Here is a 26,551-nt window from a genome sequence, read left to right on the forward strand (position 1 = left end):
TATTATTGTACCTATATTTGTTTATTTATTTTTATTCTTAATCTCACCATACTAATAATTATAAATACATTTGAACTTTTATACATAGATATCAAATTTAAACGGTGAGACCAATAATCTTTGGAATCGATAAGCAAATAATATTTACATCAACTTGTTATAATACAATAATACGTTATGATTTGTTGAAGCTATAGTAAGCGAGAGCAAATGTCGAATTCTGATTTCACGATAATTCAAATCAATTCGCTCACTAGTATACGGTTAATCAAAGTTTGAGGGGAGGAGTTGAAAGAGATTAAAAAATAGTGTTTTATCTCATTGATAAGCACGTGTATATTTAGAATGGATAAAAACCCGATTCCGATGGTAAAAAAAAATAAAAAATAATATCAACAATAAATCACAATCGTCGGTCATCGACTTTTTCGTAATCCGACAACAGCATTCTGCTTTTGCACTTTCACAAAAATAACCGTCAAAACTCACCTTTGGCAAACTCTTGGCCGCCTTCAGATGGATTCCGCCCACGTCAACGACGTTCCTAGGCACCGGGCTCGGAGCGTCGCTAATGAAATGCCTGTTGACGAACACCAGGGACGGCGGGACGGGATCGAGTAGATCGTACTCCTTGGGTGGTCCGGTGTACTTAAGCTCGAACTCTTTGTACCGTTGCACAACCGAGCCGAACACCTGTAGCGCCGCGTTAGTCAGCCTCTGGCCGAATGTCGAGGGAACGGCGTGCCCGATCATCAGGTTGGAAACGAACGCGGGGTTGGACACGTGACCGGTGGTGGCGCGCTCCATGAACGCGATCAGCGGCAGCGGCGTGACGTAGATGAGCGGCAAGCCGAGCCGGGCGGCTGCGTACGACATGCACTCGGACCAAAACGATTCGATGATGATTGCGTCGAAGCCTGCGGGGTCGCGGAGCAGTTGTTTCATCTCCGCGTGACCGTAGACCACGTCGCACTGCGACCGGCCCATCTCCACGAACGCGCCGTACGTCCAGAACGGGTTGCGGAAGTAGTCCAGGAGGTCGATCATGTCCAAGTCCAGGCCCACCTGAAACCCGCCGGATATGTCTACTTCCGTGTAGTTGGCCCGGTCGCCGTCCAAGAAGGGCGTGAATGCGGTGACGGCGTGCCCGCTGTCCACCAGCGCCCCGATGATGCCGCTCATGACGTTCCAGTGGCTCCGGCCGCCAACCGTCTCCACGGCCAATATCCTCGCGCATTCCGCCGGAACAGGTCCCGACCAGCCGCCTGTGGCCACGGCGAAGAGCGTTGCCAACGCCGCCGCAGCGGCACCCGACGCCGATGACGGCATTTTTGCGGTATGTATAATATATATTATATTATTATCGTTACTTATTTCCGTGGGAGACGCGCCTGGCGTCGGTGGCGATTTCCGGTATAAAATTTAAAGAAAAAAAAATTTTTCACCGCGAAATTCGCGGTGGTCGTATAATACGCGTATAATGTCGGTGCCGATCGTGGGTTTTCCAGTCGCGATCGATGCGCGTACGGTCGTGTGACGCGTATAGTGGTTAGCGGCACGGTGTCATCGGTTCTTTGGTGTGCGAATCGTAGGAAGGCGCCGTTTTTAAACCGTTCGAGCGCGTCTGTTAATACTAGAAATTGCCATCATCGCCGGCGCTGTTAATCTATCACATGAATCATGTTTTGAAGGTGAAATATGTATACCAATTACACGGTGTACACAGGTACTTCTGTGCATAGCACTTCAGCTGGTCACGATAAGAGCGTGTAATACGAAATATTGTTGCGATTTGCCAACTACGTATTATATTCGAACACTTAAAGTTTGAGTTTTATACACACACACACACACATATATATATAAAATATATATGTTTGTTGTGTTACGAATTCACAATTTGCCGGTATCGTAATATGGGCTTATCGTTATATGCTAAAATTGCGGTCGTTGAACTCTTCAACACGCGGATAACAGATCGTGGAAAATAACGTGATATAGGTATGTATTATAAATGTGTAATAAGTGTTTCGATATTTGGTTTTTGCTTTTGTTTTTCACGCTTCTCGGACTATCTAATTCAATAATTCGACTATTATATTGATATGATGGTGTGTGATAATAAACAGTGATACTTATCAATACGGTCATTGAACAGATATTAAGAGCGCTTTTTAAAAAGGAATTGAGAGTAACGAGTTTCGAAATTCATGAAAACATATTATATTATTTAAAACACGTAGGTTTTCATACGTACGGTATCTACTGCGATGTTGAAGCACTTACGGCTATTGAACATTTTAAGATTTGGTTTAAAAATCGTGTTTTAAAAATTACATTTTTTGTACATAATTTTGGCTATAGATTTTATTAGATGACTATTTGGTATTCAATGTATAGAGAGATTAGATGTTTATGGATACGCAAACACCAATCGCTTCAATTAATAAGGCACTATTTAATAACATAATATCATAGTATAATCTTACAAATTTAATAAAAATATAAATAATAAATATTTTACTTAAAAGATGATTCTTTATTTAAATAGTTTCTATGAGTTATATTTTCAAAAAAATCTAGAATAGACATATTTCTTATAGCGAAACAAACATTTTAGCATAATTATAATATGCCAATAGCTATTTAAAAATTATAAATACATTTTTTCATATATTAAATGCTAATAGGTATTATTGGTTTTTATACTTTTCATATATTTATTTATCGTAGGATATGGAATCGTTTTCTTGTTGGTTCAGTACTATTGCTTCGTATAATTCGTTTGGAGTTATATAATAATTTTCAATGTACTTTAATAAGATTTAATGTTTTATTAATAATTATATAATATTAACAAGGCCTAAAGATATATTATAAGTACGATAAAAGTAATACATTTTTTATCTTTAAAATAGGTATGAATAGTAGCATACTCAAAACTTCTAAAAAGAGGGGAGACAGTAAAAATACTTTATAAAAATTAAATTTTTACAGTTTTCATTAGAGATAATAATAATTTGTATATTTATTGTATGATCAGATTTGAAATTAAATACATACTACTGAAATAAATAAAATATCAACAACTTTTTTTGTAATAATTTATTACAAATAACTTATACGAGTATTTTAAATATTTTTAATGAGGTAGATACTAATATATTATAATATTATATCGTTACTATGTCAAAGTCTAATTCAAAACTTTCATTCTCCTAGGAATTTATTTTTAACAAAACCAGTTAATTATTTTTGAGTTAGTTAGTATTTATAATAGCCAGGGCCAAACTTTTCAACTTTTGTTTGTTTTTTGTAGCTTTTAACTATGTTTTTTACGAGTGAACATAGTATAATGTATAATAATTATTCTTTATTTAACTTGGATGGCTTGCGTTGTCGCGATCATGAACATGAACGGTAGCTTAATATGTTTGTAATCTTTCTACCGTGGTTATAGATAATAAATGGAATTTATATTTATGAATAACAATAAAATATTTTTATCGCCATAAATTAATTACATATAATTTATTTATATTATCATAGGTACTATGTCTATAAAGATACTGTTATTTAGTCAATAATAAAAAAAAATATATGGTCAATGGGGAAAAGGAGGAGCATGGCTCATCTGACCACCGATAGCCACTACTACTCTAATTTAAAAACACTTTATTTAAATTTGTAGAGCCAATAAATATGGTATAGCGAATCATAAGTTTTTTTGTGGGATATATTAGGTATATTGCTAAGTGGACTTGGAAACATTACAAAAAATAAATTAAAAGTTTATAATGTGTATTTTGTGATTTTAGATTTTGAGTGAAGCGATGAATGAATTGATTTTACTTTACAATGATATGGTTTTTTTTTGTTAATGTGTACACGATAAATAGTCGATAAAATTCTTCCATTTTTAATTTTGAGGGAGGTTTTGGATAAAAAATGTTGATGAGGGATCGAAAATTGATACTTTGGAAAGGTAAAAACTTTAAATTCCCTGTTTTTTTTTTTTTTATAACCAGGAAATACCAAAACGTAATTAAGAAAAAACTTGACTTTTTATGCTAATTTACTTTTTGACAAAATTGATTTTGTTTTTTTGGCATAACTCAAAAAACCAAATAACTGTAATACTTGAAATTTTCTATTTATGACCAAATTTTCAAAATATTTCGACTAATTTTGAGCTATTTATAAGCATGAGAAATTTAATTTTTTTTCAGTTGTTTTTTTTTATAAATATTGATTAAAAATATTCTTTAGGTAGAAATGGTTGAAGATTTAGTACAAAACTTCTCATAAATTATTTATCTTTTAATTAAAATTTATAAAAAATCTTGGTCATCATGTTTTTTTTATAAACTTAAACGCTAGTTAAAATTTGTTTAAATCGTAAAATAATGCAAACTACTTTGTAGATAATAAATTTTTTTTTTATTATTAGTTTAGAGAATTTAATACATTTTTCATAAGTAAAAGTAGTTTATACTGGAACTATTAAATCTGGAAAATATATACAGGCAGTTATTTTTTATAGATATTAAAGTTCAAAATTTGGACGATATTCGAAGGTATACTATTGAATTCAAATTTAACACATCTTTAATAATGATTACTCGACACCTAATGTACAGTTGAGAGATATATGCTTATTTATATTTTTTTGTATTATATTTCTGAATTTTACAATTGTTTAGAATATACTTGATGTTTGATACATTCATAAATTAAAAAGATATATACATGATTTTTAATAGATATTAAGATAATATAATTTTAATTTTCACATTGTTGGTATTAACCATCAACGTTTATATAATAGTTTATCCTTATTAAACTTGTAACTATATATTTTATATTAATAGGTATGTATAATATATTATACAAGTACCTATACATAGTTAATGATAGTTATAATAAAAAGAAATTTATTCCAATACAATTTTTAATGTTATTTATTTGTTATTTAAATTTAGGAATATGTTTTAAAATGTATAAATACAGTTATCTATATTACTATTTTTTTTTTTTTTTTTAATTTTTAGTGTAAAACTATTAAGCAACTTAAATTTATTTAACTCTCTTAAGAATATTAATTCTGTAATTAACTGTTTATAATTTTATAAAATAAGTGTGTATATTTTTTAAGTACATAAATCTAAATATGTCAAGTACTTTTTAAGAGCATTAAGTTTCGAGCCTTATTTGTGGGTTAAAACAAAATCAAAAATGTTTCAATTCCGACTGATTTTATTATTAATTTAAATTTTTTTTCCGTTGATCAATCTTAATTTTTTTTAAATCATAATCACTGATCAAATAACTGATTACTCAATATCAAAAATATATCATCAAAATGTATTACTATAATTAGTACCGTATGTGTCTATCATATTTTTGTATGTGTACCAGGTATAGCTTTATCATTTAAAGCTTATACTACGGTCATTGAACTCGCGATGGAATGCCATTGATATTTATAAAGTATGTACTTCAATATAATTCATATAATATTAATAATAATATTGATTATCAAAAATACTTACCGTACTCTTACTGTTTAAAAATATGTTCAAGAAACGACTACCACGCGAAGATCACGTACACTACAGAAGGTCTATTGTTAAAGTAATTTTATAGATAGATACCGACTTAAAATATCAATACGTACAAAATAAAATATATTACAAGCGTGTGTAAAAATAATAACAATAATATAAAGGGTCACACTATCATAAGGTTTATTTTCTATTATCATTTGAAACGAATATTTAAGAAAATAAAGTATTATACTATATTGACTATATTATAGTCTACGTAGATAATAATAAACGACTATCAACGTTGTCCGCAGTAGCTTATTTTTTGTTTTTATAATACTTTGTATACGTAGTAGTTTACTTATCCGACATTGTTTATTATAGAATACAATAATTAAAAAGGAAAACAAAACTTAAACCAAGCATCCTAAAAAAGTAGAAGCATCCAAGTACCTGAATTGCACCAATGCAATTTTACATGCTTAATATATAGGTGTATTATCACAACGAGGTTAAGTTTTATTTTTTATTTTTTGATCTTACTTTTTTGTCATTAATAGGTAAAATCTTATTATCTTTGAAAAAATATAAATAGATCCCTAAAGTTAATCTTAAATATCTAGGTAAAATTAGTGTGATGGACACTATCGAATAGTATTTGATAATTTAGAAAAATGATCGAATAGAATTTTCGAATAGTTCAGTGGACTATTTGAATCGCACTATCCAATAGTTTTATTTTTTCGAACTATTCAAATATTTCAATTTTTAAGAAGACGACCACAGGCGCATATATAAAGGTGCCAGGTGGTGTTTAGCACCCCCCGCTAGTTTTTAACTAAAAATATTGTTTAAAGTGTAATTTTGTGTTTATAAAAATGAGTTTATTGAGTTTGCATTGATAATTCGCTAATTTCACGAACATACATACTTAATATATATACAGTATTGGATATTTGTGTTTGCGATGTTAGTATGTTTCCTATTTAGTATTTCTAACGTATTTGGAATTTGGAAACATCATAAACTATCGGCTCGTCAATATTTAATTTACAACTTTTTTTACAATTAGGTTTTAATAATTAAATATTAAGTAGATATATACCATAACATAATCTGGTCAACAATTAGATACATCGATTATCGAGAATGATAACAATTAACAAATTAACAACTTATAACCTATTTATTAATAGTTTATTTGTATAGTTTTTAAACTATTCGAATAGTTATGAATGACTATCGAATAATTCAAATAGTAAACTACTATCGAATAGTTCGATAGTGCTCATCACCAAAAATTACTGGGTGTTGAGGCACACGCCTTAAAACTTTAACCTTACTTGATTCTATAAATTCTGTTGAAAATTAATATTTAAAAATTCAAATAATTCATATCGTTTGAGACTTTTTAAGATATTTTCTATAATTATAAACAATACACTCAGACTGCAATATATTTAGTATTTTTGAATGCCAAGAGCATTTTATAAATCTATTAAATGTGACTGTACCATAATCACATTAGACTTTTGAAATAGTTTTTATCAAATTTAGTTTTATCTTTTGTTCATAGGTCAACATTTAATTGAATTATTTTTACGCAATTAAATTCTCAAACAGTCTTTAGGAATTTTTTCATTGAATTTTTACGTTGAGTATTATGGTTTTAAATTTTATCTAAATTAGTTGACTGGCCTAAATTTCTACCTCTAAATATCGAAATGATGACAGTATATTTTTAAAATTATTTCGAAACCATTCACGTATGCATTTACGTGCTTTAAAACATATGAAGATATTATTAAATTATGTTCCCTTTCGGCGAATTATTTTTGTTAAAAACTTTGTTTATTTTTATGGAATAAAGAACAAACCAGCTTAATAATTAATAACACGTGGTATAGTTATGACCCATAGGAAAGCTAGTTATTAGAAAACTATAATCGATTATTAATAAATATTATAGTCTATATCTCTAATATGTTCAGAGATGTCACGATTCTTATAATGAATAATCATTAAACTATGTATTATCCTGTATTTAAACTTTTAAAGACTATTAAGGACTATTTTAACCGCTTAACTAAAAAAACATATTGTTATGACGTAATTAATATTCTTTGATTATTAGTTGCAGGCTTTCTGCTACATTCAATTCGATTGTCGTATAAAACTAATCACTAAATTATTAATGTTAAAAAAAAAAATAATATTATAAAACTTGAATGGTTTTTTAGTATTTATTAATAAATAGTCTCAAATTATTTAATTAAAAATGCATTAGTGCATCAAAAATTATACATCACATTTTTCCATACATTTTTTGAAAATATAACTGCTTATAAATGGTTTTGTTTCACAAGTCTAACTCACAGGAAATGCACGCATTACGTGAATAACATAAGTTCACAGTACTGTAAGTTGTACCTAGTTAATATCATATTTTAAAATTTAAATGAATTTCCTATTTTACAAGACGTTCTTTATACCATAATAAAAGCATAGGATTTTTTTTTAAAGAAGACTTACTGGTAAGTGTAACGTGTTTACTTTAATTACATTTTATAATTTAGGTTTGTATTTTGGCCGATTCAATTTGAAATGTACAAATTATTTATTGGTTAAAAAATAAAAAGTCAGTAAACAATTTGACTTCATATAAACACGGTAAAAACTCAATTTACGGAAAAGACTTATTTAATATTTTCATAGATTATAATTAGAGCACGAATTTTTATACATTAAAGATCGAAATATGCCGTATAATATTCAGTAAAAATTATAAAAATATGTAACAAATATGCAAGAAAATTTTTTTATTTATGTAAAGTTCATAAATTAAACAACTTACAATAATTAATAACTTAAATAAACTAATTAAGTATATAAAAAATTTTCTTTTTAAAATGCAATATATTTTGAATTTTGTAAAAATATAAAGAAATATACAAATAAAATTTTACCATTAGATTCAAATTATTATGATTCGTGAAAATAAATGAAAAAATTAAAAAAAGTGAAAAAGAAAAATATAATAAGCGATAGCATACAAATTTAATTTAATATTTTTTTTTTTGGATGGTTGTTTCTCTTTGACGGGGTAAAAGTAAAATATAATTTGTATTTATTTTTAATAATTAATGAAAAAATTTAAAAATGAAGTGGACTAAACAAATTATTTTAGTATTAAAAAGTACAGAGTAAAATTTGCTACATTTTGTACATATTTAGTTACATGGATATAATACATTTGTGATAGAAATTCTTTTAAGAGATAATCGGAATATAACTTCCACAATAAATTATTAAGACAGTATAAAATAATATACATTTATTGCATTGTACATAACTATTTAACTTATTATTAATAATAAGTATGTGGTTTATGCATTAAACTTGCAGGAAATTCGAGTGTATACAATAATTATATTAATGGGTATCAATATTAAGACAGTTCAGTCACAAAAACAATTTAGTACAAAAAAACTTTGATCATTTTTAAAAAAAACTATAATTTATGCCTCTTCTCTCCCTCACTGACAGATTATTTTACCATTGTTTTATTATTTATTTTATCTTATACCTCTGTTAAAAATTGATTTTTGGAATTAATGCATTTCTTCAGAGCAGATCAGAATTCCATTACTACCTACGTGTTTATGAGATTTTTTTTTACAAAATATTAGAATATTATTTGATATAACCGATATAGATTCAATAATCATTATATATTATGTTTAAGTATAAACTATACGTGTTTGTTACTCAATTTTATCGGTGACAAAAAATTAGAGAAATATTAATTGATGTTAATTTTGGCTATAGTTAATAATGCATTTTATAATATATATTATATACTTAATTGTAGAAGTATTAATTACAGCACAAATTTGTACGTATTGTTTGATTAAATTTAGTAAAATATTACATCATAAATAAATTATTATTATTATTATTTTAATTTAGTAGCTATAGTATACTTATGTATAAATGCAAGAAATTAAAATAATAGATTAATTTAATTTACTATATAATAATATGCATTTTTATTTTTAACACTTTTTATAACAAAAAAAAGCTCTGATCATCAATTTTGAGGAAGATTTTTACCTTCTGGTATCAAATTGAATCTAGCTTAAACTTGCGAAATTTTTCAGTTATTTTTAATATAATCGGAGGAAAAAAAATAAAAAAATACAAACATTAAAATTGAAATATTATTATTAAAATATTTATTTTTCACCTTAGTTACAAAAAAATTAGATTGTCTTCGTTCAGAATCTTTTATTTTTCATCATTTAAGTACAACGATTCATTTTATCATTGTGTTAACTGTTAATATTAAATACATAGGTACAGTTACTTTTTTAATTACGTTATATACTCGAAATCATATTGTACAATATATCTTGTAATAATTTTAAAATATATGTATATTTTCACTAAAATTAAGCTACTTATAAATAGTATTTGAAATTTTTGAATTTTTTGTATTGAAAAACTTTTCGACTCAAAATGCTTAAACATATTATAATACAAGATCTCATACAAATATTGTTCTTAAAATATTTAAAAAAATTAAAAATACATAAGCAAAGTGTTTATTATTCTTATTGTTTTTAAGTTTTTACAATTAAATTCCTAATTAAGTAAAGCAGAATATTTTTCAGTGTACGAGCTTTGATGCATAAATATTTAATTTTGGACGAATAGTTAATGTCTTTATATAGTTTATAAACATATAGGTTAATTTATAAATATTTAAAGATTTGAGGAGTTAAATAGTGCGTACAGAGACATATCACAAAATATTGGTCCACATTCAGCTCATTTAAACATTAAATAAGTATCTACTTATAACTTATTGATTTATTCGTTCGAAATGTCAATACTAAACATCAAAATACTTTGAGTAATATTCTACATTATAAAAGGAAATAAAAAATGTATGTTGTATTTTTATTGTTGAAAAAAGTGAAAACTTAAAAATATATAGTTGTTTAGTGACAACTGTATTTAAGTATGTAGGATTAAGTAAATTATTTTTAAGCAGTAAGAATAAGGTAATGAGCACTAAAGATTATAATATAGCTATAAAAGACAAAGATAAAACTATATGCATATATCTTGACGGTTAATAAATTAGTTAATTCTCAGCCACTCGAAATACGTATAGTTAAAATAATATGTCATACTCTTTTAAATTTAAGTATTTGAAAATAGTAACATTCTATGTACTTCAATAATTAATTTTGTTCAAAAGAACTAAAAAATCAAGCGTGTTAGTCATTTCACTATTCCATATATCTACCAATATTTATTTATTAATTAATTAAACAATAAACAGTTTATAGGTTAGGTATTATATTGAAATTTTCAAGACATAGGATTTTCACGGTTGAAGAAGATTTAAATTGTTTATAAATAACTAAACTAAACATAAAAAAAACATAATACCCATACTTATTAATTCCGTATGGAACAGGTATTTTAAGACTTTCAAGACAATAGAAAATTAAATGTATTCGTTTCTTCGACAATGATATGAAATTTATAAAAAAGAAAAAAAATTTCCAGAAAATTGGAAAACGAAACGTTTCTCACGTTCTAGTGGCCTCGTCCGTATATAATAAAGCCTCCCCCCTCCTCTAGGAGGTTTCTTACCGTTTATTTACCCCCCCCCCATGTTGTTCGTACGAGTAACGTGTATATTATTTTAATCGTTATAACTCATCAACTCATCACAGTCACTATTCACTTAGCACAATATTGTATAATTATTTTTTATTAATTAGCGGTGAACATTACAATGCAAACACAACGTCGTTGTACACGCGCGCCTGGTGTATTGCGCGGGAAGAAACTTTTTTATAGCCCAAGGAAATAACGACCGGGCAGCGCGCCATGCGGAGACATTTCGTCGGCGGTAAAAGCGTATTTCGATGATAATAATATGCATACAAAATAATATTGGTAGATATATAATAGACGCAACGAGGTGCAACGCAACGCACAACGATTTCGATGGTCTATCAACAGCGCATAATACCTGTCTTTGTCGGTCCGAACGGTGCACAATAAACAGTAAGATAGATAATAATATTATACATTATTACGCGCCGAAAGGTTCGGTCGGAAGTGTCACCGCCACTCTCCCTCGGTTAATGTTGATGTTATACCGTTTGTCAGTCGTTTATTCCGTTTTTTCGTTTTAGGAGACAAAAATATCATACGAGTGCGCGCTGTTCAGAGACGCGCATGACATCGGAAGAATTTCGATAGTGAAAAAAACGCGATGGAACGGTGGAGAGACAAGGTGGCGATAGTTACTGGCGCCAGCGCTGGCATCGGGGCGGCGATCGCGGTCGAGTTGGCGAAGAATGGCGTGCACGTTGTGGCGCTTGCCAGGAGAGAAAACGTACTTAAGGTAAACCATATCGACCATGCAGTCGCTTGTTGGGGTTAGGTACGATAAAAGTCATTTGATCATAGACATTAAAATAAAAGGTTGCTGCCTAATGCTCAGGGCGCATCGGTGATTAATACGTATAATAACTACTACGGCTAATACAGCCATGCTTGATCTCTTTTTTTTTGGGCCGCATAAAATGTTTTAAAACGTTACGCAAGTTGAAATTAACGTAAAGGGGGTTCAAAAAAAACTAAAAATACCTTTATATTATATTGCGTATATAAAATTTATTATAAAAAAATTTAATAAATAAAAGTGCCCGGACACCAACGATATTACACATTTGCATTGTGACTAACCGTTCGTTTAATCATAATTCGTAACTCGGTGAAACCCATAAGTACAAATCGTTTTTTTTTCAATAGACCAAATGCGTAAATTTATTTTGCGCTTTTGTATACCTTAGTAGTGAGATAAAAGCGCAAAAATAAATATTGTACTCGTTACAGATTAAGTTTCATTTTAAAATTATTAATTATTAAATTAAATTATACATTTTAATTTAATATATTATAGTATTTTTATAATTCAAATATAGATCAACAGTGATTGGGTTCAGTTGAATTTTAGTATTATATCGAATTTTATCGTAACGAATTACAGTGAAGGCTGATAATTATTTTAAGTTACAATATTCTCAATATAAACTTATATATAACTTATAAAATACACTTTATTGTTGTAAAATTTATTTGCGTTTATAATTTGTTAAAAAAATATTTTTTTTGCGCTTTTTGGTTGCGTTTGGGTCATATTTTGAGCTTATAGGCTGCATTTTTCGTAAATACATAATATGAGCTACGGCTAGTTTAATGATAAGCGATAAAATTAAAAATACATCGAGAAATCGTTATAAATAATTAAAATACCCAATACATATCATCCTTATCGCAATCGCGTACAACACACTGATAGTTTTGTTATACTTATCTTTTATTGTAATATTTGTAATATTAGTTTTGAAATTAATTTTTTTTTTTTATCAAATCAATGAGTTATGTTGGGGTCACGCGTAAAAACCATCAGTGAGCTGTAGGTCGAGTATCGCTGGTCTAATATCACAATATTGTTGTGGACAGAAAACCTGAACACGCTCGTGTGCAGAGCCGAGGGAAAACGATTTTATCTCCGGTTCGATAGGAAAAGTTGACGATATTCACTTTTTCAAGCCACTTTACCGTATCGTTGTCGCGCATTATAAATTAATTTTCATAATTTGCATTTGCAGCAATGTTCGTAAACGTTTTTACAAACCGAGTTGAAACGGCGTACATTAGCGCGCCTAGTTGGTTTACAAAGTGAATATTTCTCCTTTGCGTTTTTCGACAATTAACAAAGTTTTAATCGTTCAAATATTGGCTATATTGTTTTTGTAGAACAATAAACCTATTACACTTAAGCCGTTATGTTTACATAAATTAGTTACACTTTAGAATTTGTAATTTGGCTTTACGCCTTTCGGCATTTTAGCTTAGGATGGTAGTTTAGTTATACTGTTATCATTAAATTAATTTACATTCAAAGGTATAAAGTACAAACCGTTTATTATGAAAATTAAGAAGCGTTTTAATTAAAAGTAACTATATATTATATGCTAAGTTGTGCGTATTACAGACGTGTTAAATATCAACATTGTATAATAAGATATAAACAATTTATTAGTGTAGGATTTTTGTAACGATTATAAGTATTATTATAAATAGCATAAATTTGTATTAAAATATTTTAATATTTGAGTTAATACAGATTTATTGTAGAACATGGTGTGAATAGGTTCATGGAAAACTGTTTTTAAATTACAACGAAATAAATAAAATCATTGTTCTTTATTATCCGAATTTAAATTTCAAATGCTTGTATGAAATACCAAGTTTATATTTTTAAATATTTATATAATAAGATATATTATTAAAAATTCATAAGAAATGTTGTATTATATCAAGCCTTTTGACGGAGCAAAATATTTTGTATTGACTTTTATTAAAAAAAACAAAAAAATAAAAAATAAAAAATTTAAAATGCTTATAAAGAGATCAAAAACAGCAAAAATATTTTTAAAATATCATGTGTATAAAAGTTCCATTGTAAACATTCAGTGAAACTATCCAAAATATCTAAGGTTTTTGGTTTTTGAATTTCTGTTTTTTTTTTAAATTTTCCCAATTATTAAGAAAAGTACTGGGAATTTTTAGTTTAATTAAAAATACTTACTAGGTAGTAGATTTAATTTTCATCCGAAAACAATATTGAAATTGAAAATAGAGTGATTGTTACTATTAAATTGAAAACATAAAAAAAAAATGCTTATATTTATAGAATAACTACATTCATTGCTCTATTCACAATTTAAAATCAAAACTTGTTTTATTGTATTATTACAGGAAACTAAAAGACAGTAATGTCTACAATTAATTATATTATTGAATGTAGTGGTACTAAAAATATACTATATTTCTTACGTTACAAACTTGATTTTTAGAGTTTAAACTTTGGAAAGAATAATTCCAAAATGATAAATTGATCATTAATTATCTTATTTATAAAAGCTCTATCGTTGAGGGACCTCTTGAAAGTGAACGATTTTAAATCAAATCGATAAATATATTTTCAATTTGATTTATGCATAGACCTTTAATATTTGCTGTGTTGAGGTATTCTTTTAAATGTATGCAATACGCCTATGTAAATGAACATTTAAAATATCAATTCTGTAATATAATATTGAATTGCTTAAATAGTGAATGGCATGGTATTGAGATGATAGATTCAATTTATTAAACTGACTTTTTTTACCGATCTTAATATTATATAAATATTATATAAAATAATGATAACTATTCGGTGTATTAAACGTAGACTTTTCTGATAGTTTTTATTTTAATCGATGATTTTATATTTTAATAAAAATTAATGATTAAACATAACAATTAATATAGTATCAACAGTATTAAAATAAAATATAAAAGTCAATATTACGATTAAAAATAACCATGTAAACTCTACATTGTAGAGTTTAGTTAAGTGGATGACAGATTGAATAAAGTAATAAGATTATGGAATGCAAATTTTGCCAGTGATTATGGATCGGAGAGATAATGTATTAAATTACAGATGAATAATAATGGGAAGGCATGATAAAATAATATATTTTATTAAGGAATTATTTATTTTGAATAAGGATTTTGTAGATCGTTATTCGTTACTGTGGATTTAAATTTTTAAAGTATCGGAAACATTTAAAAGTTTGCCGTTGCAATGATAGAAATCGAGAATTATTCCGATTTTGTAGGATTCGATTTGTATAAGGAAATTAATAGAATAAAAATAAACCTGACTTTAATATTGTTGATTATAGCTCCGATTAACAGGTGGCCTTCAAAATTCTTTTTGTACCGTCTTATACACGTGTGATAGCCGATAAGTAAATCATCAGTAGAATGATTTTCAATGCACTTTATTTACAATACAAAGTACAAAGACCACAAAAATAATATTGATAATTATAATTAATTGTGAGGTATATTTGCTGTGAGTTATTAGGAGCATGATATGCAAGTGACTTAACACTAAGTCTAAACTGTATATTACATTATATTTTTAAAATCAATATTTATTTTTTGATAATGATCATTGTTTATCTGAATTTTAGCGATACCAAGCGGTGTATTGGTGTTGAGAGAAATTATGATAATGTTGTCTATCCTAAATGTAAAGACCTATGAAAAATGTGTATGCCATTGCACTATTATAAACAGAAAAAAAAAATAACAGACGTACGAATTAATTACAACATTTTTGTTATATTTACAGGAATTTTCGTTTAAATCAATATTAAAAAGTTGTTATAGCTATTCGAATTGTACATCAGTTAAAAAGTATATTGTTACAAATTAATTCAAATTTTTTTTTCGCGAAAACTTTTTGTCTTTTTACATATAGATAGACTGATAGATTGATACGGCGGTACTTCATTATCTATTTCAAAATTTATTATATGTATATATTAACGTAAATTTAAAACGAAGAATAGAACTTTAAGCGTTAATCAATTGATCAATGAACGGTAGGTAATCGTGTGAGTTGGATATATGTTGGAAAATGTTTTGATGTACTTAGTCATATAGAAAAACACTTAGGGTGCAATGGTGCGACAAAATTATATTATTGTCTGGTTTAAAAACTCTGATCTCGTAAGAGCACTGTATTGCGACTTCAATTCTTGAAATTGTAACTTAAATTACAGTCTTAGTGTTTGCACTTTGCTAAGTTACGCAGCAATACAGAAATATCAGCTAAATAAATAACTTAAAATTATAGATATGCCTACGTATAATACAAACCGATATCGTATCGCTGTATCAATTTTCAATGACAATGCTTTATTTTTCAACATAAACAGTATAAAATACGTAAAAAATAAGTAAATAATTCAATGATAAGACATAATGAGCTTAATGAGGGAGGCTGTCTGTTGATTTAGAACTCTTTAGAAACGAATTTATTAATCTCGAAACGTTAGTGTCTTTTGAGACCTAGTTAGGGGTTGTCAGAGAACGAGTAAAGATAAATAAAAAATAAAAGATAAACAGAAATAACTTAATATTAAATATTTCGAAAATATTTTCAAACGTCGTAAAAGTTTAAATTATTTATATAGTAAAATATGTATATTGTTGTATTAAATGTGTGTTGAGTATAATAGTATAAAGTATGTAATATATATATGTATTTCAAATTTTGATTTGTTTTCTAGGAATTAGCCGAAACAATAAATGATAAAGACTACGGGACTATTTATACAAAGGTATGCGATGTCACTAACGAGCAAGCTGTGAAAGACGTTTTTTCATGGGTAGATTCGACACTAGGAGGTCCCAGTATTTTGATTAACAATGCGGGAATTGCGAAAATATCAAGCCTCTTAAGTGAGTACGCCTGCATATGGAATACAATATTAGAAACTCTCGTAAGTCTTGAAATATTTGATATGGCTAATGTGATACAGACGGAAAACTGGAGGATTGGCAAGACACAATTAATCTCAATGTTCTGGCGTTGAGCGTGTGTTCGAGAGAAGCTTATAAATCGATGACAAAAAATAAGATCGACGGTCATATCATTCAAATAAATAGGTAATTTATTATTAATATTCAGAAAGCGATTTACTTTAATTATGTTTCACGATAATTAATTATTACTGTGGTTAAATGCGTATTACATATTTTAATCATATTATATATAATATTCGATAAACAACTTTATGTACAAGTATACAGTGGAACCTCAATAACTCGAATCGGTTGGGGGCGAAAAAAAATTCGAGTCATCAAAAATTCGACTTACAGAGGTTACACATATGATATGTTATAAAGTAGAGGCCAAGACATTTTTTCGATTTATCGAAAATTCGACTTATAGAAGTTCGAGTTATCGAGGTTCCACTGTAGTTACTTATTTATAAATATTTAAACCTACATATTTATTTGATTTTAGTATTGCTGGGCATACTATAACTCCGCATTTTGGGTTCAAAATGTATAATGCTTCAAAGTATGCAGTCACAGTACTGTGCGATGGTTTACGACACGAATTACAATTAATGGGATCAAATATCAAAGTTTCGGTATAGTATAATACAATTAATACAATATTTATAATATGATTAGTAAAGAACCTATTGTAAGATAATCGTATTGTTACTCTCATATAAATAGTTTCACTGTGCTTATATCATTATTTTTATTTATTTAAAAACCTAATGATTTCAACGGATATTTAAAAAAAAAGTGGAAAAGTGGTATTAATGCCCCGTACGGACATACTACAGTTTCCCCGTAAATACTCTTCGGGGTAGAGTAATGTTATATTTTCGCTGGAAAAAACTTTCTATTACTTTCGGTAGGTAATACATATTAATATGGTATAATGGCCGTCGTGGTTACACTATTATATAGATATAAGAATATTTTACCGGATAAAAAGTTCAAATAAATTAAATGTGATAGGTTTTATGTAAATATTTTGCCATACTTTTTTTACTTTGTTAGTCTTATTGTTACTCAGTACCGTTTTTCAAAGACATTTTCCCGTCAGCTTATGTACTGTTTATAATAAACAGTGGAAAAAACTCAAAAGTGTCTAGTCCTATCAGTTATATTTTTATTTATGTAAGCAAGCACCTACACATTTATAATTTACAACAACATAAATTTCTCCGTTAATTCGATTAAAAATTGTTATACGAATTACTTGCTCTTTCTTCACAAAATCTGTAATTTTACCTTTTTAGAAACTTTCAATAGTAAATTGTATTATTTAAGTTTTATACTTGTCAAGTACAATAACATATTTTATTATAAAACGGGGGAGATCTAGACTTCACTTTTTAAATAGTTTTTAACAGCTTTATATTATAATACTAATTTACGAGTATAATGTAATATTTATATATCATATAAATCATGCGTATATTTAATATCTATATATTAAGTTATCTCTTAACTGATACATGCAGTTTTGAATAAATATTAATTTTTCGCCATTTTATATTTATATTTTTATCCAGTATTAATATTGTAAACCAAATCATTTTATTTTTTATTTATTAGTTTACTTATAAAAATAAATGCATAATAATAAAAAATAAATAATTTATGAGAATTTGTTATTTAAAGATATTTTATAATTATATAATTCTTAGCAATAGTAAAAATTTCAAAAGGTCTTCTTGGTATTGTTTATTTGTACAGTTATATATATATTATATTTGACCGATAAACCGAAAAAAATCTATTCTGTGCACAAAATAATAGGAACATAATTATATTTTTAATTTACTTTCAAACGTTTGAGGTCTAATTAGATCACAACAGTTGGTTATAAGTTTATAATTAAAAATAAAAATTTATGGAAAATTTATTTTCTATTTTTAGAAAACACTTTTCTTGTTTGTTTCTTAACAGTAGCAAACTTGTTGCAAACTTGTTTTATACCATATTTTATAGTAATATCGGAAATAGATTTTTAAATTGCTATTTTCGTTGTTTAATTTTGTTTTGTAATTAAGGTTTTTGATAATTTGTATTTTTTTGTCGTTATTTACTGGACAATAACTGTTTGTTTTGAGTATATAATAAAATATTTTATGGTCTTATGGAAGAATTAACTTTTAAATTAGTCAAATTTTTATATATTTTTTATTTATTTGAAAAACAAAAAATAAATAAAATAAAAATAGTGTACAAACCACATTCTGGACTTCGTTTTAAGATCTATTATATTATAAGTTTTAATAAGTGTCTAAATATTCATAAATCGATGAGTACTTTAAAATATATTTTTTTGATCTTAAGTACTTTGAGTTAATTCAAAAATCAAGTCCAATTATGTAATCAGGATAAACTTTTTTTTTTATAAATAAAAAAGACAAAAATTTTAACAGTCTACGATACGTGATAATTTTTTTCTATTAAGTCGTTGAAATGGATAGTTGAAATCAATCGATTTTATTTTCCTGAATTTTCGTTTCAATAAAATAGCCAACATCTTTAAATCTCGAGAAAATTAGGCGTGTGTTGTATTTCTATATTGTACTTTGGTTAATATTTGTATATGTTTGCCTGTTGTGCTATATATTGTTAAAGGATGAGCTCAATAAAATGAAAATATCGTGTATATATAACCATAAAACATTATTTTTACAAAAATTATACTTGCCTTTCAAAGCGTTTGCCATTGCATGATTTCAAATATATTTTCTCTCGAAGTGTGTCAGTTGCTATGGAGCGTATTAATGTATTACCCCTTCCCGTTTTCGATCAAAATAATTAATAATATATATTAACTACTTATAACAATTTTTATCGAGTTTAACACGCTCCAATTCCTGTTCATATAATATATTTTTGAACGAATATCCCATCAAATAATTGAATTTTGAATAGCGAGTTGTATATATTTTATTCTCATATGGCGAATAACGTTATTAAAGTGTAGCTCGTCTTTCATGATGTTTGCAGATTAACGATAAATTTATATTGAAACTGCAATACGGTTATAGTTGTAGAATTCGTGATATGTATCACAAAACTTTTATGGTGGGTATACCAATAATTATTTATAAAAACAACAAACATTCCACTTTAATATTTTGTTTAGTGTTGGTGTTTTTTGTATATGTAAAGTAAATTAGAGTATTTAAATTTCGGTTTGTAACGTGTTTTATTTTTATATAATTAATACAATACACATAGTTAGTAGTTAATAGTTAGCCACACGATATTGCAGCAGCTGTAGCAGTACATAGGTTTTCATTAGCTCTATTCTACTAACTATGATATGTACCGAATGATTAACTAAGCATGCCCATCCCTTTTCTTCTTCTTTAATACTGCAGGTATTTAAAATTTAGTTTTTGAAATTTCCCAATGTATTTTAAGACCATATTTTAAAATTTTTGAAATTTTCTGTACTAATTTCTTGTAACTTACCTAATATGTATCCTATATGGAGATACAAACTTTTATTTTCAAATCAAACCCCCCCCCCCACTTTTAAATAGTAAATTATTTTTATTAAAGATGTCCACTTAGAAAAATCAAAAATCGAGCGAGCAGTTATTTTTTTAGTTATTTGAATCTGTGTACTAAAGACAATAGATCCACGATAATAAGTTTGGAAGATATGAGGACCATGATAATTTAAAAATTTTAGTAGTTTTTATCAATCTAACAATATTTGTAATTTTTAAAACGTGATTCAAGAATAATTATTTTGTTATCCGATATTACATATAATAATTTATATTTTCGTAAAACTATTTTTAAGAAGTATTATTTATAATATAAATATTTTAATAATTTAAAAAAAAATAATTCTAATTTAAAAATGAGAAGTCTGTGTCATCACAAAACATTCTTTGAATAATAGTTTGAATAATCTCGAGAATTTGAGAATATGGCCTTAAAGTATATATTTAAAAATTTTAAGAATTAGAGTTTGAATAATTGATTATTAAATAAAAAATGAATATGAATATACTTGGCAAATCATCCTATATATTGTTTATACATAGATAAATCGTGTTGGTTGTTAAAAAATAATATTTTTAAAATATTTTAAAAGAGTATTAAATTTAGTGGCCTTGTTCTCGGAGTTCTCAAAATACGTTCTAGTCTGGTGACTACAATACTTTTGTTATAACATTATTAAAAACCTATGGGAAATTATTTTTTTACTTTTACTAGCATTACTATCTATTTAATTGTTTAATGTCTGTGTTTAAGGGAGTTTTCACTTTCTATAGGCATAGGACCACCAAGTTTCACGTTAAGCTACAGAAAATATTATTGTATTTAAATACGAGGTCGAGGTGAATATATTGGTATAGTTGGTGATCGGTATAATATAGTAAAAGAGGATCACTATCAAAAGTTGTTGAGACGCACTTATAGTTTTCTATGCAATTGCGTTAAAATTATCCGAAGCGTAAATTTTCTTTGAAATCGCGTATAATTAACGATAGTATGTTTCATGCTATACAATAATCGTATAATCTTCATGATTAACATTTCACAATAACTTGCGATACAAACATCCGTTTTTCAAATGAGAAACCCCCTCTTGGCTCCCTTTTGAGTTGTACATTATTTAGTAGATATTTTTATTGACTAATAATTTACTTAATTCAAAACTCAAACTACTCGTTTCACTAGTATTAAAATGTTTAAACTAAGGATGATAGTTTTTAAAAACAAATTTAAAAAAATTATAAGATTAAGTTAAATAGCTCAAAAATTACTATTTAAAATTTTGACTTTGATGTGTTAACATTTTCAAAAAAAAACTACTTGCTAAATTTATTGTAGAAAGATAAAGTAAGGCCATTCTTCTTTAAAAATATAAATTAATTTCTCCGCAAACCATCTTTTAAGTAATATAAAAAATATCAAGAATTCAAAAATAAAATCTAAGTAAATTTAAAAATTCCAAAAATCAGATTTTTAAAAACTACATTATTAAAGGAACTAGGTTTAAAAATTAAAAAGACGTGATGAAAGGGCTAAGATTGCATTGCGATATATATTGTAATAAAATTAAAGACAGTAAGCACCTGAAAAACGTACAATTAAAATTCTGAAATATGTAGTTATTACATTTTTATTAGAATTTCAAAGATTAACAATTTTTTAGTTTAAGTCATCAATTTATTTTTTTCTAATATTTCTGTACACAGTAGGTTAAACGTTTAAATATATAATTATAAAATTTAATATATTTTACAACATGTTATTAAAATTTGATTCATAAATTTCGATGTTCTTTTTTTTTTTGTTGCCATAACGGTTATAGGCTGTACTATATTTTAAAGACAACCGTCAATCAGTCGTATATGGTTGTCATGATATCTGCTTTATCTCATTATTATATCGTTAAATTGTGTAAATATATTAAATTCTAAGCCTAACCATTGACGCACAAATTACTTGCGATGTCATAGAAGCGTAGCAGCCCTCAATTTATAAATGTTTAAAATAAAAATATTGATACCTTATACATATTTATAATTTAGGTATTAGATAATAAATTATTATTAATTATTACATACTTTTTGATTATCTGTTATACGGTATTTCTATACAATAATAACGACTTACATACTTACATAATTTAAGTACTTACAATTTAATTTATATTTTAACCTATATCATATTTTTATAAATACTGTCCAGATTTTATTGATAGGTATTGTAAATTTTTTCGTCATCAAATTTATTAAATCTCAAAAGTTAATTCGTGTTAACGCGTGTCGGAATAATAATCGCTTATAATAATGATATGGTTATAAGGTCTCGGAACATTGGTTTTTGAATAGTAATAACGATTGTTTGAACTCATAGTTCTTGTATTATATTATTTATATTGTTATGCGTCTACCTCGTTTGACAGGCTGATTAATACTACTCCATATTGGTTGCCCAATTACTTACCGAAAAAAACATTTAATAATAATATTTATTTTATTTAATATTCAGAGTATCAGTCCAGGACCAGTTGCTACAGAAATGTTAAGAGATGTCAGCAAAATTATCAGAGACATATCTACGGTGAACTACAAAATGCTCAAAATGGAAGACATCGCAAATGCCGTAATCGCATGTTTGGCAACGCCACCGAATGTTCTTGTACGTAAAACTACTTGTACCCATACTAATTTGTATTGATTAATCAAGTATGCTATAAATCTAGTTTAGTAGCATCCAATGATTTTTTTTAAAACACTTTTAACAATATCTAAATAATTGTCATCGTATTATCAAACCCGATTTTATGATAAAATATATTTTTTACACTAAAAATGTGTCTAATTAGGAATTTCAATCCAATTAAGGTACCTATACTTTTAAATTAGTCACAACTTCAAAAAATCGTTATTTTTTTTATTTTTTTTTGTATCTTTTGAATAATTTATTGATTTTTTGCAATTATAATCGTTAAACTATATTATGACCGGAGTTCAAGAAAGATGTTAGAACATATTTAAAAAGATCCATATTTTAAACAATTATAGTAGAACTTTAAACATAAATTCTATAATAGAATGTTTGAATTTAAACCGGAATAATTTCGAAAAACTCAATAATGTACAAGAATTTAATGAAACGTGTATAAAATATAATTAGAAATTCTAATCATACGCATAAATAAATATCTATTTACAATCTAACCAGATAACAAATCTTACAACCTCGAAATTCACCCTCAGTTTAGTTATAAACTCATAAATAATTCTGGTATATACAATTATATATACGTAGGTATATGTAATCCGGATATCCCATCAAATATTTACGTATGGGTAATACCGTACACTAGAAAATATACGAATTTTAGAATATTTATTTGAAAAGTTTTAATATCTAATATATATATAAATATAAAAAACATTATGTATGTTTGTGTGTGTGTATAGTTGTGGGTTGTAGACTCAACAATAGACTGCTGATGTTGACAAAAGTTTAAAGTATTATTCTTAGAAATATCAGGAAGGCTTGAACCACATTTGATAGGTGGCACTGAACAAACTTTTCTATTTGTGTTTATTCCATGTGATAATATAAACTGATATAATATATAAATAAATATTAACAATAATAACCAGTAACGTAATTTAAAGTCGTTTGTTTTCGCGGACGTTGGTACATCTAAACCAATTAGCCCACGAAGTTAATAATTGTTATATATAAACCTAGAGATGTAAAAATATGGTTTTTTTTTTTTTTGTATAATATACCGTATAAAACTTTGTAGTACTTTAAATTACCAGAAATTTAACACAGGCTATAAAACAATTCTTAATTATAAAATATGAATCATTTTAAAATTAATTAATTGTAAAATGGCTAAAAGGTCAGAAAATATTAAAAAAAAATACATAATACAAGAATTATTTAAGACCAAATTCACCAAATTAATATTTAGTCATGCTACCAATTATGATGTACCTTGTAACATGCATTTTTATATCTATTGACTAGATATTGTTTAAATTTAAAATATTTTAATAACAATTCATATTTCATAGGTAGTAAATTATGTTCTTAAAATATCAAATAAATTAGGATTTATGTTTCTTTATTATGTTATACCAATTAACATACAAATATATCTATTAACTTTATGGTTCCACATTTTTTACTTTTTGTAAGTACTAAGTACTTATATTTAACATCAGAAATGTAGTAAAAAAATTTATTTTATCTTTAAAAAGTTTAAATAAACAAAGGTATTAGGGTATCTGTTTTCATGTTAAATTTTTAAATAAAAATAAATCGAAAACTTTAATTTATACTTATACACTATATTATTGTACCTATATTTACAATATTATAATAGTAGGTACTATTGATTTGTATCATTTCTAACATATTAATGCTAAATAAACGTTTTAAAATTATAAATGATAATAATAAATAATAAAGATATTATTTATGGCAATAATAACTAAAAATAACGCCTTCATTTTTTTTTATACCGTCTGTATAAAATAATTTTATACCGTTTGTTTAATACCTTGTATAATACAGTTTTATACCATTGTATGATACAAACTCACATCTCTACATAAACCTAAGTACACTGAGTAGTACATACAATTCACCGCAAGTGAATTGCCACTTTAGTCAGATTTGTATATAAAGTGAGGTACCTATACTGTTACCGACGTGTGCTTATGAATTGAAATACACCACAACCAAAAATACAGTGCCGTTATTTATAACCGTTTATTTATTTTGGGGTCAGGCCTACAACACAGCAAGTTTATTTAATATACATAATGGTATTTCACGTATACAATTCTTCAAAAAAAAAAAAATTGGAAAAACAAATATTAACAGATATTGTTTATTGAAATAATAATAATAATAACAACAAAAATCCAATCTTCACTTTTATGGAATGTGTGTCATCAGTTAATTTGACTTTCTGAATTTATAACTTAAACATTTATTTTTATCTTCTTTATAATAATTTACCCATACAAATGAAAATATTATAATAACGTTGTGTTTGGTTTCTCAATAATGTCTGTTTTCAGATTGCTGAAATGATTGTCATACCTACTGGAACACCAATACAGGCTCATTTAAAACCGAGTTCTCAAGTTGTGGAAAATATACTTAACTTATAATTCATTGTAAAAATATTTGTTTCTTTGATTCGAATCAATATAAAAAAAAAAAACTAGTGTTTATTTTATTTAAACGATTATATGTTACAACTATTTGATCAAATGGTTATTTTATAATATAAAAACATGATTAATTCATTATTATTTTATTAAGACAATGATATTTATATCATGTCATGTTATATTTATTGATTAATACTGTTTTTAATGAAAGCGATTGAAAATCATAAAATTCTTTTCGTTTATTATTTTATTCAAAACGTTTATAAAATGTGTAAGCCATTTTATAACAATGTAATATACAATAAGCAGTTCATAGGATATCATAATATGTTAAGATTTTTTTAAATAAGACTTTTTATAGTTTAAGTTTTAAATTTTTCAAAAACAAACTAAAATATTGAATACTGAATACTCTAAACATATACCTATAATAAATACTAATTTGTTAAGAATTTGAGATTATCAAAAACAATAATTGTACTCATTTATCGCTAAAAGAAAAATGTCGTTAAAAAATACTTATGCATTTGTGGATTTGGAAAACAAAACTCTTTTGACGTTTAGCGTATTTCTCGTTGTTTAATCAATACAATGATTGAGTTCTATCAATTGATGGAAATCTAATAGTCAGTAGGTATCTACGAATTATGTACGTTTAGCTTGTTCCTCCCAAATGTAAAATCTATGCAACAAATTATTATATGCATAGAATTTACATAAGTTTGTATAATGTTGATAGAGGAAGGAGGGTAATTTGGTCAACCGTTTATCAGTAATTTTCATGAAGGAAAAGCATTGATGATTTGTTTATTTTTTTATTCTATAACATAACATGCA

The 26,551-nt window shown here is 26.5% G+C and overlaps 2 protein-coding genes across 3 annotated transcripts in view; one reads left to right on the forward strand and one right to left on the reverse strand.

Annotated features, from left to right (window-relative positions):
• The window catches only part of LOC112594303 (UDP-glucuronosyltransferase 1-7C-like), a 45,761-nt gene that overhangs the window by 4,200 nt on the left and 15,010 nt on the right, over nt 1-26,551 (reverse strand). Inside the window, exon 2 of the mRNA XM_025339015.1 lies at nt 490-1,666. Within this exon, the coding sequence (XP_025194800.1) occupies nt 490-1,329 (840 nt within the window). The 5' untranslated portion in view covers nt 1,330-1,666. The remainder of the gene's footprint in view (nt 1-489; nt 1,667-26,551) is intronic.
• Nucleotides 11,521-25,814, forward strand: LOC112594304 (farnesol dehydrogenase-like). Of its 2 annotated transcripts, XM_025339016.1 has the most exons (7): nt 11,521-11,633; nt 11,765-11,976; nt 16,775-16,946; nt 17,027-17,153; nt 17,515-17,644; nt 23,055-23,204; nt 25,619-25,711. In XM_025339016.1, the coding sequence occupies exons 2-7, from the start codon at nt 11,845-11,847 to the stop codon at nt 25,709-25,711; spliced, it is 804 nt and encodes a 267-aa protein (XP_025194801.1). In that variant the 5' UTR covers nt 11,521-11,633; nt 11,765-11,844. The 2 variants fall into 2 exon arrangements, with proteins under 2 accessions (XP_025194801.1, XP_025194802.1); XM_025339017.1 differs by lacking the exon at nt 11,521-11,633 and having other exon boundaries at nt 11,845-11,976; nt 25,619-25,814.

The sequence above is a fragment of the Melanaphis sacchari genome, unplaced genomic scaffold (assembly GCF_002803265.2).
Source record: "Melanaphis sacchari strain LSU unplaced genomic scaffold, SCAv2.0 Contig22_pilon_pilon, whole genome shotgun sequence".
NCBI classification, from domain to species: domain Eukaryota; kingdom Metazoa; phylum Arthropoda; class Insecta; order Hemiptera; family Aphididae; genus Melanaphis; species Melanaphis sacchari.